The 16,886-nt window shown below is 44.4% G+C and overlaps 1 protein-coding gene across 1 annotated transcript in view; it reads right to left on the reverse strand.

The window, feature by feature from the left end:
- Positions 1-16,886, reverse strand: part of LOC129855517 (leptin receptor-like) — an 81,127-nt gene that overhangs the window by 54,135 nt on the left and 10,106 nt on the right. The window contains exons 2-6 of the mRNA XM_055923270.1: positions 10,718-10,777; positions 9,684-9,736; positions 6,347-6,592; positions 4,838-4,967; positions 2,024-2,205 (exon numbers count right to left, since the gene is read on the reverse strand). Coding sequence (XP_055779245.1) covers positions 2,024-2,205; positions 4,838-4,967; positions 6,347-6,592; positions 9,684-9,736; positions 10,718-10,728 — 622 coding nt within the window. The 5' untranslated portion in view covers positions 10,729-10,777. The remainder of the gene's footprint in view (positions 1-2,023; positions 2,206-4,837; positions 4,968-6,346; positions 6,593-9,683; positions 9,737-10,717; positions 10,778-16,886) is intronic.

The following is a 16,886-nucleotide window of genomic DNA, read 5'->3' on the forward strand; positions in this document are numbered from 1 at the left end:
AGGGTGAGGGAGAACTTTGCATGCATCTCTGTGTGTGGAATAAAAGTGGTCTAGAGTTTTTTCCCTCTGGTTGCACATTTAACATCCTGGTAGAAATGAGCTAAAACGGATTTAGGTTTCCCTACATTAAAGTCCCCAGCCACTAGGAGCGCCATATCTGGATGCCAGCATTGGTTTGTAGTGGTAAATAGACAGCTACAATGAATATAGATGAAAACTCTCTAGGTAGATATTGTGCTCTACAACTTATCATGAGATACTCTACCTCAGGTTAGCAAAACTGAGACTTCCTTAGATATCGTGCACCAGCTGTTGTTTACAAATATACATAGACCACCACCCCTCGTCTTACCAGAGGCTCCTGTTCTATCCTGCCGATATAGTGTATAAACACCAGCTGTATGTTATTCATGTTGTCATTCAGCCATGACTCGTTGAAACTTAAGATATTACAGTTTTTAATGTCCCATTGGTAGGATATACATGCTTTTAGTTCGTCCACTTCATTATCCAGCGTTTGCACGTTGGCCAGTAGGACCGATGGCAAAAATATTGACCTAACACAAGCAGTCATATTTAGCTAACTTTCAGTTGACAGAAACCATAATATGAATTAGCTAATAGAAATTACTATTTACAATTAATCACATCACAAGTGAGCTCACCATTGATCGAAATAATTGAGTAAAACACTTTCTAAAATGAATCCGATGATGGGTAGTTTGTACGCGCTGCCATGTTTGTTTTTTCAGGGTCATCCAAAGATAAGAGGAGACAAGATGAGTTTGGCCTTTTTCAGTATGTATGTTGAAGGGGTGTGTCGTCTACCATCATTCACTTCTCTCAATTCACTTCCGGAAGTTTACTCCGAAAGATGAGTGAACCATCCCTCACCTCATTTGTTATAATATCTTTGGTCTGACAGACGTTTACGTGACACCCAGAATGCATTGTATAATGTCAACACAGCTGGCAAATAGCTTAGCATTAGCTCATCATAATCAGTACAACCTTCAAAAAAGTATTTTACACACATCAGTCGCTCTGGATAAGAGCGTCTGCTAAATGACTTAAATGTAAATGTAATCATATGTGTCCATTACAATAAAATAAATCTGAATAAATGTGAATAAAACAGTAAATACATTATGCTCCATACATACATACAGTATGCTAAAGTAGAAACGACAACACGATATACGGAAAATAAGGAACTTACTTTAATTGGAACGCACAAATGTCCTAAGTTATTATTTGTAAACAACAATGAAGGCGATGCGAACGCCAGCCAGAAAATGTGCCAGGGGGGGAAAGTTTGTGCTAGACTGCGCAAATGTCTGCATACATGATCTGGGGAAACACTGGGGAGGTTTCTTAGGCTCTCATCGAAGAGAAGTTGTCGGTAAAGCCTCTAACATAAATTGCCTGCAACAGTGAAATGGGCTACTTCTATGTGAATTTATGAGAAGGTGGAACACAACTCAATTCAAACTTCTAAGAAAATCATTTCAAATTGACAAGTTGAAATATAGTCTATAGATAACTGGCAGGCAGCGTGTGTCTTAGTTTGAGCGCAGCGCAGGTTAACTGTCCTGTTTCCTGTTGCGTAACAATCCCATTTTTGGAACAGTGAGTGCATTCTGACATCACGATCAGAAAAAAAACTCAAGCTGGGGCGACCGTTAGAGAAATTTGGAACTCATATATGAAAAGGTTAAAGGAATAATCAATTCAAAAACAATCAAAAACTAAAGCAAATTGTCACTAGCCACATCATCATGATGATGCATGACAATTTGCTTTTTGTAAGTTCTATATCTTGAAAACTTGATTGCAGACATGCAAAACATTTTGGGGATTGTATCAACAGTGGACTAATGAAAAGAAGTTTAAGTAATATCCATTAGTCTCTGAATTAGAGGTCCAGATAGATAAGCCACCTGGCCATTAAATCAATTAACATCCTCTATCATCTTCAGACAAGAGGGTGAAGGAGGGATCCGATGTATTTACCACTCCTTACCGAGACGCGGAGGGACGATGAGAATCATCAGAGGACCTGCTGTGGTGTTGGACACGTTGGCTGTTACAACGACGACACTGCTGACCGCGAGGATGACGATAGAACAGGTGATGGAATCCTTTCCCACACAGTCCATGCTGTCAGTCACATGCGTGGTGTTGACCTCTCTGTCAGGCTGTGCTCTGAAAAAGACAGGCGATATTTATTTACTTAACCAGATCACCACATGGTCTGTGTCCCAAATGGCATGGTATTCCCTACAGTTGAAGTCAGAAGTTTACATACACCTTAGCCAAAAACATTTAAACTCAGTATTTCACAAATCCTGACATTTAATCCTAGGAAAAATTCCCTGTTTTAGGTCAGTTAGGATCACCACTTTATTTTAAGAATGTGAAATGTCAGAATAATAGTAGAGAGAATTATTTATTTCAGCTTTTATTACTTTCATCACATTCCCAGTAGGTCAGAAGTTTACATACACTCAATTAGTATTTGGTAGCATTGCCTTTAAAATTGTTTAACTTGGGTCAAACGTTTCAGGTAGCCTTCCACAAGCTTCCCACAATACTTTGGGTGAATTTTGGCCCATTCCTCTTGACAGAGCTGGTGTAACCGAGTCAGGTAAGATGGCTGCGTGGTTCCATGGTGTTTATACTTGCGTACCATTGTTTGTACAGATGAACGTGGTACCTTCAGGCATTTGGAAATTGCTCACAAAGATGAACCAGACTTGTGGAGGTCTACAATTTATTTTCTGAAGTCTTGTCATGACTCCCACCGAAGGTGGCTCCCCTGCCTGTTCGGGCGGCGCTCGGCGTCGCCAGTCTACTAGCCGCCACCGATCCCTTTTTCCTTTTCTTTGTTTGGTATTATTGATTGCACCTGTCTCTTATTTTGTTTCTTGATTTATGTCTATTTAAGCCTGTTAGGTGGGGGATTGTTTTCTGTTAGTCAGGGTGTGCGTGTTTGTGTGCCCTGTGTTGGGTCGGACTATATTTCTGTCTATTTTTCGCCTATGGTTTTGGGCGTTCGTTTGGGAATCCAAATAAAGACGGTTTTCCCCAGTATCCTCGGCTCTCTGCAATTGACTCTGCACCCACCACTCCAGGCGATTGTGACAGGTCTTGGCTGATTTCTTTTGATTTCCCCATGATGTCAAGCAAAGAGGCACTGAGTTTGAAGGTAGACCTTGAAATACATCCACAGGTACACCTCCAATTGACTCAAATGATGTCAATTAGCCTATCAGAAGCTTCTAATGTCGTGACATAATTTTCTGGAATTTTCCAAGCTGTTTAAAGGCACAGTCAACTTAGTGTATGTAAACTTCTGACCCACTGAAATTGTGATACAGTGAATAATCAGATTGAAATAATCTGTCTGTAAACAATTGATGGAAAATTTTGTTGGAAAAACATGACTTGTGTCATGTACAAAGTAGATGTCCTAACCGACTTGCCAAAACGTGTTAATTAACAAGAAATTTGTGGAGTGGTTGAAAAACGAGTTTTAATGACTCCAAACTAAGTGTATGTAAACTTCTGACTTCAACTGTAGTAGTGCACTACATAGGGAATAGGGTGCTATTTGGGGACACAAAACATGTTCTCATCACAAATGCCAGCCTAAATAAATATACGTTCATACAGTAAATATAATAGGCTAGTGTAGTGTGGAAATCATAGACAAAGCACAGGTCAGGGTGCAACCTAGCCTGGTCCCAGATCTGTTTGTGCTATCATGTCAAATTCCTTGTCCTGCCATGTTTGAAATGATTGCACAAACATCTGGGACCAGGCTAGGTGCAATCCACATGAAAGCAATGAGCAAGTGAAAGCACTTTGGCTGCATTTACACAGGCAGCCCGATTTTGATCTTTTGCCCAATTATAAGCAAAAGATTTGATCTGATTAGCCAAAAGACCAATTATTGGCAAAATATCACAATTGGGCTACCTGTGTTAACACAGTCTTTGTGACAACTGCTGATACATTTGATTGATTGACATTTAACCATTCAAACATTAAAACATCAAACACTGTTTGAGTATGGAACAAGATGATCCTGTTTGAATGACTGTATCAAAGGCTTATTGAGTGACAACAGTAGTGTGTTCTTGTTGTCTGTTTAGCACAGTGCCAGCAATCCCAGTTATCCTGGTGCTGGTGTGTTATCAACCAGCCAATACTTGATCTGCTGCCTGCACAGCAGTAGATTCACCTACAACACTTGATCTGCTGCCTGCACAGCAGTAGATTCACCTACAACACTTGATCTGCTGCCTGCACAGCAGTAGATTCACCTACAACCACATGCTTAACCCTGCTGTGGGAGATGAATAGGCTCATAGCACACACACACACACACACACACACACACACACACACACACACACACACACACACACACACCTGTGCTCTTATTGCCTCAGGTAGGTTTTTGGCCAACACTAGACAGGAATAACAAAAAGTAATGGGAGAGGAGAGAGACTAGAGAGTAGCAGCAAGTTAAAGTAACTGATCAGTGAAAATATCACTTTTAAAAGTGAATATTCTGTTAACTCATACCCAAGCAATATTGTTGACTCATCCTATACTTGTATTTGTGGCCAAAGCATACATTGCATGAAAAAACACTTAAAAAACCCCACCTCCATCTTGTAACTCAAATGGACCGTTTCAAAAATGCTTGCTCTTTCCTCATAGAGGATGATGTCATTCTATTTCCCTCATAATGTAATTAATTATAGGTCCTATTTAATAGAAATCTGGTAACACTGGACTGTTACTTTAAATTTAACTTGATACTCACACCAAGCACTGCAAGCAAATTGTCACCGACCCAGGAGTGGAGTTGTCTGAAGAAGTGGCGCGGTGCTTTAGATCACATATTACATTTTCCCAGGTCTCATCGACACGACACAGGATGTCCCAACAGGTGGCTGGAGAGAGATTCAATTAGCATGTTTGCATCAAGACTGTCTGACTGTCTGTCTGGTCGCTGTAAAACCCAATCTACACTCCATGACCAACAGTATGTGCCCTCCATGCTCGTCAAACGTCTCATTCCAAAATCATGGGCATTAATATGGAGTTGGTCCCCCCTTATCTGCTATAACGACCTACACTATTCTGGAAATAGTGCTGCGGTGACTTGCGAGGTCGGGTACTGACGTTGGGCGATTAGGCCGGGCTCGCAGTTGTGGTTCCAATTTATCCCAAAGGTGGTCGATGGGGTTGAGGTCAGGGCTCTGTGCAGGCCCCCCAAAAAAACAACTTTTGAACGGTAGTGTATACCGGAGGTACACAATACCTGCGTTAGACAGAGTTATTTTGTTAAGAGGGGGTGAATGAATTAATAACATCTTCCCATTCACTGTTTGTTTAATTCATCAAAGTGGATCCTGAGATAATATTGGCCAGATTCAAGGTCTATTTTTCAGAATATGTTCCATGGCTTTTTTGCTATGACTGTCCTAATTGGGTGTGGGTTTATTATTTATTTAACTAGGTGTGTGTGTGTGTATGTGTGTGCACCAGGGCCTCCAACTCCACTTTCTATTCTGGTTAGAGCCAGTTTGCACTGTTCTGTGAATGGAGTAGTACACATCGCTGTACGAGATCTTCAGTTTCTTGGTAATTTCTCGCATGAAATAGCCTTCATTTCTCAGAACAAGAATAGACTGACGAGTTTCAGAAGACAGTTGTTTTTTTTCTGGCCATTTTGAGCCTGTAATCGAACACACAAATGCTGATGCTCCAGATACTCAACTAGTCTAAAGAAGGCCAGTTTTATTGCTTCTTTAATCAGGACAACAGTTTTCAGCTGTGCTAACATAATTGGCAAGGCTTTTCTCATGATCAATTAGCCTGATAAACTTGGATTAGCTAACACAAAGTGCCATTGGAACACAGGAGTGATGGTTGCTGATAATTGGCTTCTATACGCCTATGTGGAAATTCCATAAAAGGTCTGCCGTTTCCAGCTACAACAGTCATTTACAACATTAACAATGTCTACACTGTATTTCTGATCAATTTGATGTTATTTTAATGGACAAAAAATGTGCTTTCTTTTCAAAAACAAGGACATTTCTAAGTGACCCAAACTTTTGAACAGTAGTGTATACAAAGCATCTCTGAGAAGGAGTGCTGATTAAGGAGCAGGTCCCCAACTCCTATTCATTATGATTTAAAAGGCAGAACTGATCCTGGCTCAGCACTGCTACTCTAAGATGCTTTGTGAATACGGGCCCAGGTCTTGCAGAGAGAACTATCACCCAGTAACTGTAATGTCATTAAAAGAGAGCAGGACTCTGACCTCCACTGGGATTTGTCTCCTGGGGAGGTATTAGTGTGCTTGTGGAGTTCCTAAAGAGGCACTGGGGTGTGTGTGGGTGTCCCGGATCAGATGGTGCCCTCCTGGACCCTGCAGACCCTTCGTCCTCGCCCTCTCCCCCATGATGAAGCTGGGCTGGGGGTGAGGCACAGCAGAGCTCTGTCTGCCAAGGGAGGTCTAGAACGTCTCCATGGGGGGATTCTTGCATAGGCTCCAGAGACACAACACCTTAGGCAGAAATGGGAAGTTTACATGGTTGACAGGAAATGACATCAGACACAGGGCAGAAGCTGTGGCATGATGATGCTGGTAACACCAGAGTTGTGGGGTTGATTCTTCACATGGTATTCCATCCCCACAATATTTATTTCCAACCGTTACAATAGCATTTGTTCCTAGGCAGAATCAGAAATATTTAAATGGAGGTCATTGATGTAAATTGATAATAATGATACATTCATCAATTAAAAAGATCAATCATTCAAGACATGTTCATGAAGTTGGAAAAAGTATTATAAAAAAGGCAATACTATTGTTCAGAGAACATCAGTGGAATAAACTCTGGTAACCTCAGTCTTTACCAGAGGGATTCTATAGCTTAAGGATACAGTTCAGGTCAGAAGTTTACATACACTTAGGTTGGAGTCATTAAAACTTTTATGCAACCACTCCACAAATTTCTTGTCAACAAACTATAGTTTTGACAAGTCGGCTAGGACATCTACTTTGTGCATGACACACGTAATTTTTCCAACAATTGTTTACAGACAGATTATTTCACTTATAATTCACTCTATCACAATTCCAGTGGGTCAGAAGTTTACATACACTAGGTTAACTGTGCCTTTAAACGGCTTGGAAAATTCCAGAAAATTATGTCGTGGCTTTAGAAGCTTCTGATAGGCTAATTGGAGGTGTACCTGTGGATGTATTTCAAGGCCTACCTTCAAATTCAGTGCCTCTTTGCTTGACATAATGGGAAAATCAAAAGAAATCAGCCAAGACCTCAGGAAATAAATTGTAGACCTCCACAAGTCTGGTTCATCCGTGGGAGCAATTTCCAAACGCTTGATGGTACCATGTTCATCTGTACAAACAAGAGTACGCAAGTATAAACACCATGGGACCACGCAGCCGTCATACCACTCAGGAAGCAGACGCGTTCTGTCTCCTAGAGATTAACTTACTTTGGTGCGAAAAGTGCAAATCAATCCCAGAACAACAGCAAAGGACCCTGTGAAGATGCTGGAGGAAACAGGTACAAAAGTATCTATATCCGCAGTCAAACGAGTCCTATAATCGGCATAACCAGAAAGGCCGCTCATTAAGGAAGAAGTCACTGCTCCAAAACCACCATAAAAAAGCCAGACTACAGTTTGCAACTGCACATGGGGACAAAGATCGTACTTTCTGGAGAAATGTCCTCTGGTCTGATGATAGAAAAAATAGAACTGTTTGACCATAATGACCATCATCATGTTTGGAGGAAAAAGGGGGAGGCGTGCAAGCCAAAGACACCATCCCAACCATGAAGCACGGGGGTGGCAGCATCATGTTGTGGGGGTGCTTTGCTGCATGAGGGCCTGGTGCACTTCACAAAATAGATGGCACCATGAGTATGGAAAAGTATTTAGATATATTTTAGCAACATCTCAAGACATCAGTCAGGAAGTTAAAGCTTGGTCGCAAATGGGTCTTCCAAATGGACAATGACCCCAAGCATACTTCCAAAGTTGTGGCAAAATGGCTTAAGGACAACAAAGTCAAGGTATTGGAGTGGCCATCGCAAAGCCATGATCTCAGTCCTATAGAAAATTTGTTGGCAGAACTGAAAAAGCGTGTGCGGGCAAGGAGGCCTACAAACCTGACTCAGTTACACCAGCTCTGTCAGGAGGAATGGGACAAAATTCACCCAACTTATTGTGGAAATCTTGTGGAAGGCTACCCGAAATGTTTGACCCAAGTTAAACAATTTTAAAGGCAATACTACGAAATACTAATTGAGTGTATGTAAACTTCTGACCCACTGGGAATGTGATGAAAGAAATAAAAGCTGAAATAAGTAATTCTCTCTACTATTATTCTGACATTTCACATTCCTAAAATAAAGTGGTGATCCTAACTGACCTAAGACAGGGTATTTTTACTAGGATTAAATGTCAGGAATTGTGAAAAACAGAGTTTAAATGTATTTGGCTAAGGTGTATGTAAACTTCCGACTTCAACTGTAAATACTGAACATGGTCCTATTTCAACAGGTGAAACAATGTGACTGACACAATATATAGGGATACAGTGCCTCAGGGAGACAAAGTATTTTTTATCACCTTTATTTAACTAGGCAAGTCAGTTAAGAACAAATTCTTATCTTCAATGACGGCATAGGAACAGCCTTGTTCAGGGGCAGAACGACAGATGTTCACCTTGTCAGCTCGGGGATTCGATCTTGCAACCTTTCCGTTACTAGTCCTCCTCCAAGACCATGATTCATTCCACCCATTAGAAGGATTGTTGCCTTACACATTGGATGACGTCCAACATTAAAAGGATGGGTAACCGCAGAGAACAGCGTACCTCTATTTCGATCACACAGTGTCACGCCAATGAAATGCAACACTTAATGGCCCTTTTGATTTTGCCAATAATGGACTGTATTGTAAGTAGCTAAGGGGTGGGATAGTTTGGGAAACGCTGCATTACACACTATGTCCTCGGGATCCCAAGGGCTGCACGTTTTGTTGTTTGCCCTAACACTACACAGCTGATTCAAACGATCAAAGTTTTGATGATTAGTTGATTATTTGAATCAGCTGTGTAGTGCCAGGGAAAAAATCTAAACGTGCACACCATGGTGTCCCGAGGACCGAGTTTAGGAAACCCTGGTGTAGTGGATGTGATAGTATAGGAAGAGGTCCTGTGTTTCTGTGTAAACGAATACAAGTGCACTGTACTGTATTTGCTGACATGGGTAGGCCTAGTTCCGGCAGAAAAGCTGCTAGGGAACACCACGTAACATGTAACTGCATGTGGCGTTGCTTCTGAAATGTTTGAGTGAGTGAAATTGTGCGATTACAGGCATAACCCCCTTTTACGATCCGTGTGGGCACACGCACAAAGCACTCGAGGCAAAGCAGATTAAGCGCCGCCTTCGCCCAATCCGGAGCTAATGCTGCTCTGATCTCACGCATCCCATTCAGTCCTGGCAGATTCTCTCGGTCTACGCGAAGCAATCCGCCCACGGGAGGTTGTAGGGGAGGTAATGTGGATGGACGCAGTGAGATAGTTACGATTCTTCTCATGGGGAAGGAACTCAACTCACCACGGGAGATGATGAGGATATGCACCAGGAATGTTAGCATTGCAGACAGGATCCTGCAGAGATAGAGAGAGAGGAGGAAGAAGGAACGAGAGTGAGCGAGGGAGAGATAAAATGTTTACATCTTCTATCAGTTATGAGAGGTGGTATGGGGAGGAATTTGGAGAGGGAAGGGGGATCAGGTGAGATGTACAGGTGAATAAAAAGAGAAACGGGTGAATAGAGAAAGACAAGATAGAGAACATGAGATAAAAGAGAGAGACAGAGAGATAGATAAAGAGAGGAAAGTAGAGAGACAGAGAGATAGATAAAGAGAGGAAAGTAGAGAGAGTCTTGTCAACCCAATGCTGACTCAACCCAAAACTAGTTTCACAGGAGAACAGGAGAGTGTTTTACAGTAGGTACTTAAGTCAGCAGTGTCACTGAGCTTCATCAGGGCCTTTAGTCACAATGTTGAGTCACTGTTCTTCCTGTCCGGTTTTGCATCCCCTCGGGCTAGTGCGGTGGGGGAGATCTTTGTGGGCTATACTCTGCCTTGTCTCAGGGTCTGTTGATATCCCTTTGGCAAAGTGGGTGGGGTTATATTCTGCCTGGTTGGCCCTGTCTAGGGGCATCTTTGGACGGGGCCACAGTTTCCCAGAGTACCTATGCTGCAATAGTCTATGTGCCAGGGGGCTAGGGTCAGTCTGTCCTATCTGGTGTAATTCTCTTGTCTTATCTGGTGTCCTGTGTGATCTTCAGTATGCTTCCTCTAATTCTCCCATCTCTCTCTCGCTCTCTCTACCTTCCCGGAGGACCTGAGCCTCAGGACTACATGGCCTGACAACTTCTGGCTGTTCCTGTCTCCAGTCCACCTGGTCGTGCTGCTGATCCAGTTTCTGTTGTTCTACCTGTGGCTATAGAACCGTAACCTTGTCCCGGACCTGCTGTTTCGACCCTCTTCCTCCCTCTCCCGCCCCCTCTCGCTCTCTTTACTGCACTTGCTGTCTCGACCACTGAATACTAAAGGCCTGGGTGTTGCCCACAATCATACTTACATTGTCTTCATGAGTTAGAGTTGGCGAGCATGGCCTCTACTGCGGTTGTGATGACTCTCACTGAGGATAGAGCAAATGTAGAGAGAACCTTAGAGACTATTGGGAAGACACAACACATTTTACATTTGAGTAATTTGGCAGACAGTCTGATCAAGAGTGTTTGTGCATTGATCTTAAAGGACTAATCCACAAAAAAATCATATGATGCAAAATGCATCAAAACTTGACTGCTGACATGCAAAATATTTTGGGACTGTTTCAACAATGGACTAATGAAAACATACCAAAGGATAGTTTTTGAGTGGATTTTTAGTCTGTACTTTAAAAAATCATGTTGATTTAAAAATGACATGTCACTGCAACTCAGATAATAATACGCCATTTCAGTTTCAAGTTTTATTAGTAATATGTACAGGATACACATGGTATACAAAGTCCAACGAAGCGCTTACTTGCAGATTCCTTACTCGACAATGCAACAACAATAAGAAATTATAAAATATAATAATTTAGCCCGAATTTACCCCGTAGTGCCGGAAGACGCAAAGGAAGGAGACGGCAGGACTTAGAGAACCGATCCACAACGACCAGGATCGTGGTGTTACCCTGTGAGGGAGGAAGATCCGTGAGGAAGTCCACCGATAGGTGCGACCACGGCCGTTGTGGAACGGGTAAGGGCTGTAACTTCCCTCTGGGCAGGTGCCTAGGGGCCTTGCACTAGACGCACACCGAGCAGGAGGAAACATAAACCCTCACGTCCTTGGCCAAGGTGGACCACCAGTACTTCCCACTAAGACAGCGCACTGTCCGACCGATGACAGGATGACCAGAGGAGGGTGACGTGTGGGCCCAATAAATCAAACGGTCGCGGACAGCAGACGGAACATACAGACGCCCAGCTGAACACTGGAGGGGAGTGGGCTTTGTACGTAATCACCACTCGATGTCCGCGTCCAGCTCCCACAATACCGGTGCCACCAGGCAAGAGGCCGGAAGTATGGGAGTGTGATCTATGGACTGCTCCTCTGTGTCATACATCCGGGACAGTGCGTCTGCCTTAGCGTTCTGGGAACCTGGTCTGTAGGACAGGGTGAAAACAAAACGGGTAAAGAACATGGCCCACCTTGCCTGGCGAGGGTTCAGTCTCTTCGCCACCCGGATGTACTCCAGATTGCGGTGGTCAGTTCAGATGAGAAAAGGGTGTTTAGCCCCCTCAAGCCAATGTCTCCACGCCTTCAGAGCCTTGCAAACAGCCAACAGCTCCCGGCCCCCCACATCATAGTTTCGCTCCGCCGGGCTGAGCTTCTTCAAAAAGAAAGCACAGGGGCGGAGCTTTGGTGGCGTACCCAAGCGCTGAGAGAGCACGGCTCCTATCCCAGCCTCGGACGCGTCCACCTCCACTATGAACGCCAAAGAGGGATCCGGATGAGCCAGCACGGGAGCCGAGGTAAACAGAACTCTCAGGTGACCAAAAGCCCTGTCCGCCTCAGCCGACCACTGCAGTCGCACCGGTCCCCCCTTCAGCAGTGAGGTAATGGGAGCCGCTACCTGACCAAAGCCCCGGATAAACCTCCGGTAGTAGTTGTCAAACCCTAGAAACCGCTGCACTTCCTTTACCGTGGTGGGAGTCGGCTAATTACGCACGGCTGAAATGCGGTCACTCTCCATCTCCACCCCTAAAGTGGAAATGCGATACCCTAGGAAGGAGACGGACTGTTGGAAGAACAGACATTTCTCAGCCTTGACGTACAGGTCATGCTCCAACAGTCGACCAAGCACCCTGCGCACCAGGGACACATGCTCGGTGCATGTAGCGGAGTATATCAGAATGTCGTCGATATACACCACTACACTCTACCCGTGCAGATCCGGGGAAAATCTGGTCAACAAAGGCCTGGAAGACTGATGGAGCATTCATCAACCCGTACGGCATGACGAGGTACTCAGTGCCCTGAGGTGGTACTAAATGCCGTCTTCCACTCGTCCCTCTCCCGGATACGCACCAGGGTAGGCCCAGCACCACGGGAAACGCAGGAGAATCCATAAGGAAAATACTAATTCTCCCCTTGTGACCATCTGCGTAACCATGCCCAATGGAGCGGTGGCCTCCCTAATTAGCCCTGACCCTAATGGTCGACTATCTAGGGTGTGCACAGGGAAGGGCATATCCACAGGAACAATGGGGATCCCTAAACTATGGGCAAATGCTCTGTCAATAAAATTCCCAGATGCGCCTGAATCTACGAGCGCCTTATGCTGGGAATGCGGGGAAAACTCAGGTGCCGACTCACCTGGGGTGACACGGGAGTGCCCTGCCTGCTGCCTTGACTCCCAGAGGAACCTCGCCAGCACCGACCAGCAGTGTGCTCTTTGCGGCCACAGATGGTACAGAGAACGGCCCCTCCTCCGGTCGCACTAAGCGCAGCACCTCCCAGCTCCATGGGCGTCGGAGCGGTGGTGCTGGGGGATGGAACTGACTGGCCCCGATCCGGACGTCCGTGGGTAGCCAGCAGGTTATCAGGCCAGATGGACAGGTCCACCAGCTGGTCAAACGTGAGAGTGGTGTCCCTGCAGACCAACTCCCAATGGACGTCCTCGCGCAGACTGCACCGGTGGTGATCAATCAGGGCCCTGTCGTTCCATCCCGCGCTGGCGGCCAGGGTCCGGAAGTCCAAGGCGAACTCCTTTGCGCTCCTCGGCCCCTGCCTCAGGTGCAACAGACATTCACCCGTCGCTCTACCCTCAGGCGGGTGGTCGAAAACTCCCCGAAAGCGGCGGGTGAACTCCGCGTAATGGTCCAACACCGCTTCTCCTTCCCCCCATATGGCGTTGGCCCACTCCAGGGCTTTCCCTGAGAGACAGGAGACGAGGGCGGACACGCTCTAACATCCCGAAGGAGCCGGGTGAACGGTCGCCAGGTAGAGTTCCAGCTGGAGTAGGAACCCCTGGCACCCGGTAGCCATCCCATCATACTCCCTCGGGAGCGCGAGCCGAATCCCACTGGGACCGGGTGAAGGAGGGGTGAACAGGTTATAGTTGTAGTGGTGCTGGTGGAGGCGCTGGAAGAACTCCTCCTCTCTCCCATCGGTCCATTGTCTGCAGCACGCAAAAGCACCGCAAAAGGGGGGTTGTCTGTTCCTGCTGACTCCATTATTTGGTGCGTGATTCTGTAGTGGTCTGGGTGTAGCTGGTGCAAAGGAGTCAGGCGCAGGACAGCAGAGATGAGTAAGACTAGTAACTTTACTCAAATATTCCAATAACATGTCGTAATACCGAGCCCACAAAAACGGACCGAACATGCATAAAACAATCACGCACAAAAACCATGGTTTAAAACAGAGGGTTAAATAATGAACATGTAATTGGGGAATTGAAACCAGGTGTGTAAAACAAAGACAAAACAAATGGAAAATGAAAAGTGGATCGGCGATGGCTAGAAGGCCGGTGAACGCTGCCTGAAAAGGAGAGGGACCGACTTCGGCGGAAGTCGTGACACCGAGGGTGGCACGCCTTAAGAAGTAAAGACGCTTTTGCACCCTCTTGGTCCATGTCAAGTCCTCTGTGACATGGATGCCGAGGAACTTAAAACTGCTGACTCTCTACTAGAGGACGACCGATTAATCGGCATGGCCGAATTTTATCGTCATGGCCGATTAATTAGGGCCGATTTCAAGTTATCATAACAATCGGTAATCGGCCTTTTTGGACACCGATTATGGCCGATTACATTGCAATCCATGAGGAAACTGCGTGGCAGGCTGACCACCTGTTACGCGAGTGCAGCGTCAAAAGGACCTTGTGGCTGCAATGAGCCAAGGTAAGTTGCTAGCTAACATTAAACTTATCTTATAAAAAACAATCAATCTTCACATAATCACTAGTTACATACACATGGTTGATGATATTACTAGGTTAACTAGCTTGTCCTGCGTTGCATATAATCAATGCGGTGCCTGTTAATTTATCATCGAATAACAGCCTAATTCAACTTCGCTAAACGGGTGATGATTTAACAAGAGTGCATTCGTGAAAAAAGCACATTTGTTGCACAAATGTACCTAACCATAAACATCAATGCCTTTCTTAAAATCAATACACAGAAGTATATTTTTTTAAACCTGCATATTTAATTAAAATAAATGCATGTTAGCAGGCAATATTAACTAGGGAAATGTTGTCACTTCTCTTGCATTCAGTACAAGCAAAGTCAGGGTATATGCAACTGTGTTTCTTCCTAACAAAGACCGTAATTAATTTGCCAGAATTTTACATAATTATGACATAACATTGAAGGTTGTGCAATGAAACAGCAATATTTAGACTTAGGGTTGCCACCCGTTTGACAAAATACAGAATGGTTCCGTATTACACTGAAAGAATAAACGTTTTGTTTTCTAAATGACAGTTGCCTGGATTTGACCATATTAATGACCAAAGGCTCATATTTCTGTGTGTTTATTATAATTAAGTCTATGATTTGATATTTCATAGAGCAGTCTGACTGAGCGGTGGTAGGCAGCAGCAGGCTCGTAAGCATTCATTCAAACAGCACTTTACTGCGTTAGCAAGCAGCTCTTACAATGCTTGACACATAGGCTTGAAGTCATAAACAGAGCTATCAACTCCCGAGATTAGGCTGGCAATACTAAAGTGCCTATAAGAACATCCAATCGTCAAAGGTATACGAAATACAATTGTTATAGGGAGAAACAGTTGACGTGTCATAATTCCTATAACTACAACCTAAAACTTCTTAACTGGGAATATTGAAGAACTGTGAATATTGAACCACCAGCTTTGATATGTTCTCATGTTCTGGGCAAGGAATTTAAACGTTAGCTTTTTTACATGGCACATAAAGCCCTTTTACTTTCCAACACTGTTTTTAAATTATTTAAACCAAATTGAACATGTTTCATTATTTATTTGAGGTAAATAGATTTTATTTGTGCATTATATTAAGTTAAAATAAAAGGGTTCATTGTACATTCAGTATTGTTGCAATTGTCATCATTACAAATATATATAAAAATCGTCCGATAAAATCGGTATCGGCTTTTTTTGGCCCTCCAATAATCGGAACCAGTATCGGCGTTGAAAAATCATAATCGGTCGTCCTCTACTCTCTACAGCAATCCCGTTGATGTGGATCAGGGCATGTTCCCTCCTCTGCTTCCTGAAGTCAACAATCAACTCCTTTGTTTTGCTGACATTGAGGGCGAGATAGTTGTCCTGGCATCACAATGCCAGTTCCCTTACCTCCTCCCTATAGACTGACTCGTCGCTGTTGGTTATCAGTCCTACAACCGTGGTGTCGTCATCAAACTTGATGATGGAGTTGGTGTCGTGCAAAGCAACGGAGTTGTGGGTGACAAGGGAGTACAACGGCTGAGGACACACCCCTGCGGGGCCCCTGGTAAGAGTCAGTGTGGAGGAGGTGTTGTTGCCAATCCTCACAGCTAATGGTCTGTCCGTCAGGAATGCCAGGATCCAGCTGCAGAGGGTGGAGTCAAGACCCAGGGTTCTGAGCTTGGTGTTGCGCTTGGAGGGAACAATAGTGTTGAATGCTGAACTGAAGTCAATGAACAGCATTCTCACATAGGTGTTCTTCTTGTCCAGATGTGTTACGGCCGTGTGAAAAGCGATGGAAATGGCATCTTCCGTGGATCTGTTGGAGAGGTAGGCAAATTGGAGTGGGTCCAATTTGCTTTGCTTCCTGCTGAGTGCCACAACAACAGTCTGAGAGGCGCCTTCCATTTAGTTTTTAGTGTTTCCATCAATGCCTGGATTGTGTTGAGGGGTACCGTGTCTGAAAGCCAAGGTAGGCACAGGAGGCAAGTATTAAGAAAGGAAAACATCTCAATAAACACCATTATAAGAACAGTGGAAGTCGGTGCCGTTAGAGATGAGGGAGGATGATTATTTTTTTATGAGCATGGCCTTTTTCTATTACAGCGTATTGGATGACTGTCATTCATATTCCATTCACCCAGCTCAATGTAACATCGACAGATTTAGGCTACTACATGATACTAAATTGTTCCCTATACACATCATGTTGTTGCTACAACCTAGCCTATGAATAACATTTTACAACGTACTTGTCACGACTCCCACCGAAGGTGGCTCCCCTTCCTGTTCGGGTGGCGCTCGGCGGTCGTCGTCACCG

This window comes from Salvelinus fontinalis, chromosome 5 (genome assembly GCF_029448725.1).
Source record: "Salvelinus fontinalis isolate EN_2023a chromosome 5, ASM2944872v1, whole genome shotgun sequence".
Taxonomy (NCBI): Eukaryota; Metazoa; Chordata; class Actinopteri; order Salmoniformes; family Salmonidae; genus Salvelinus; species Salvelinus fontinalis.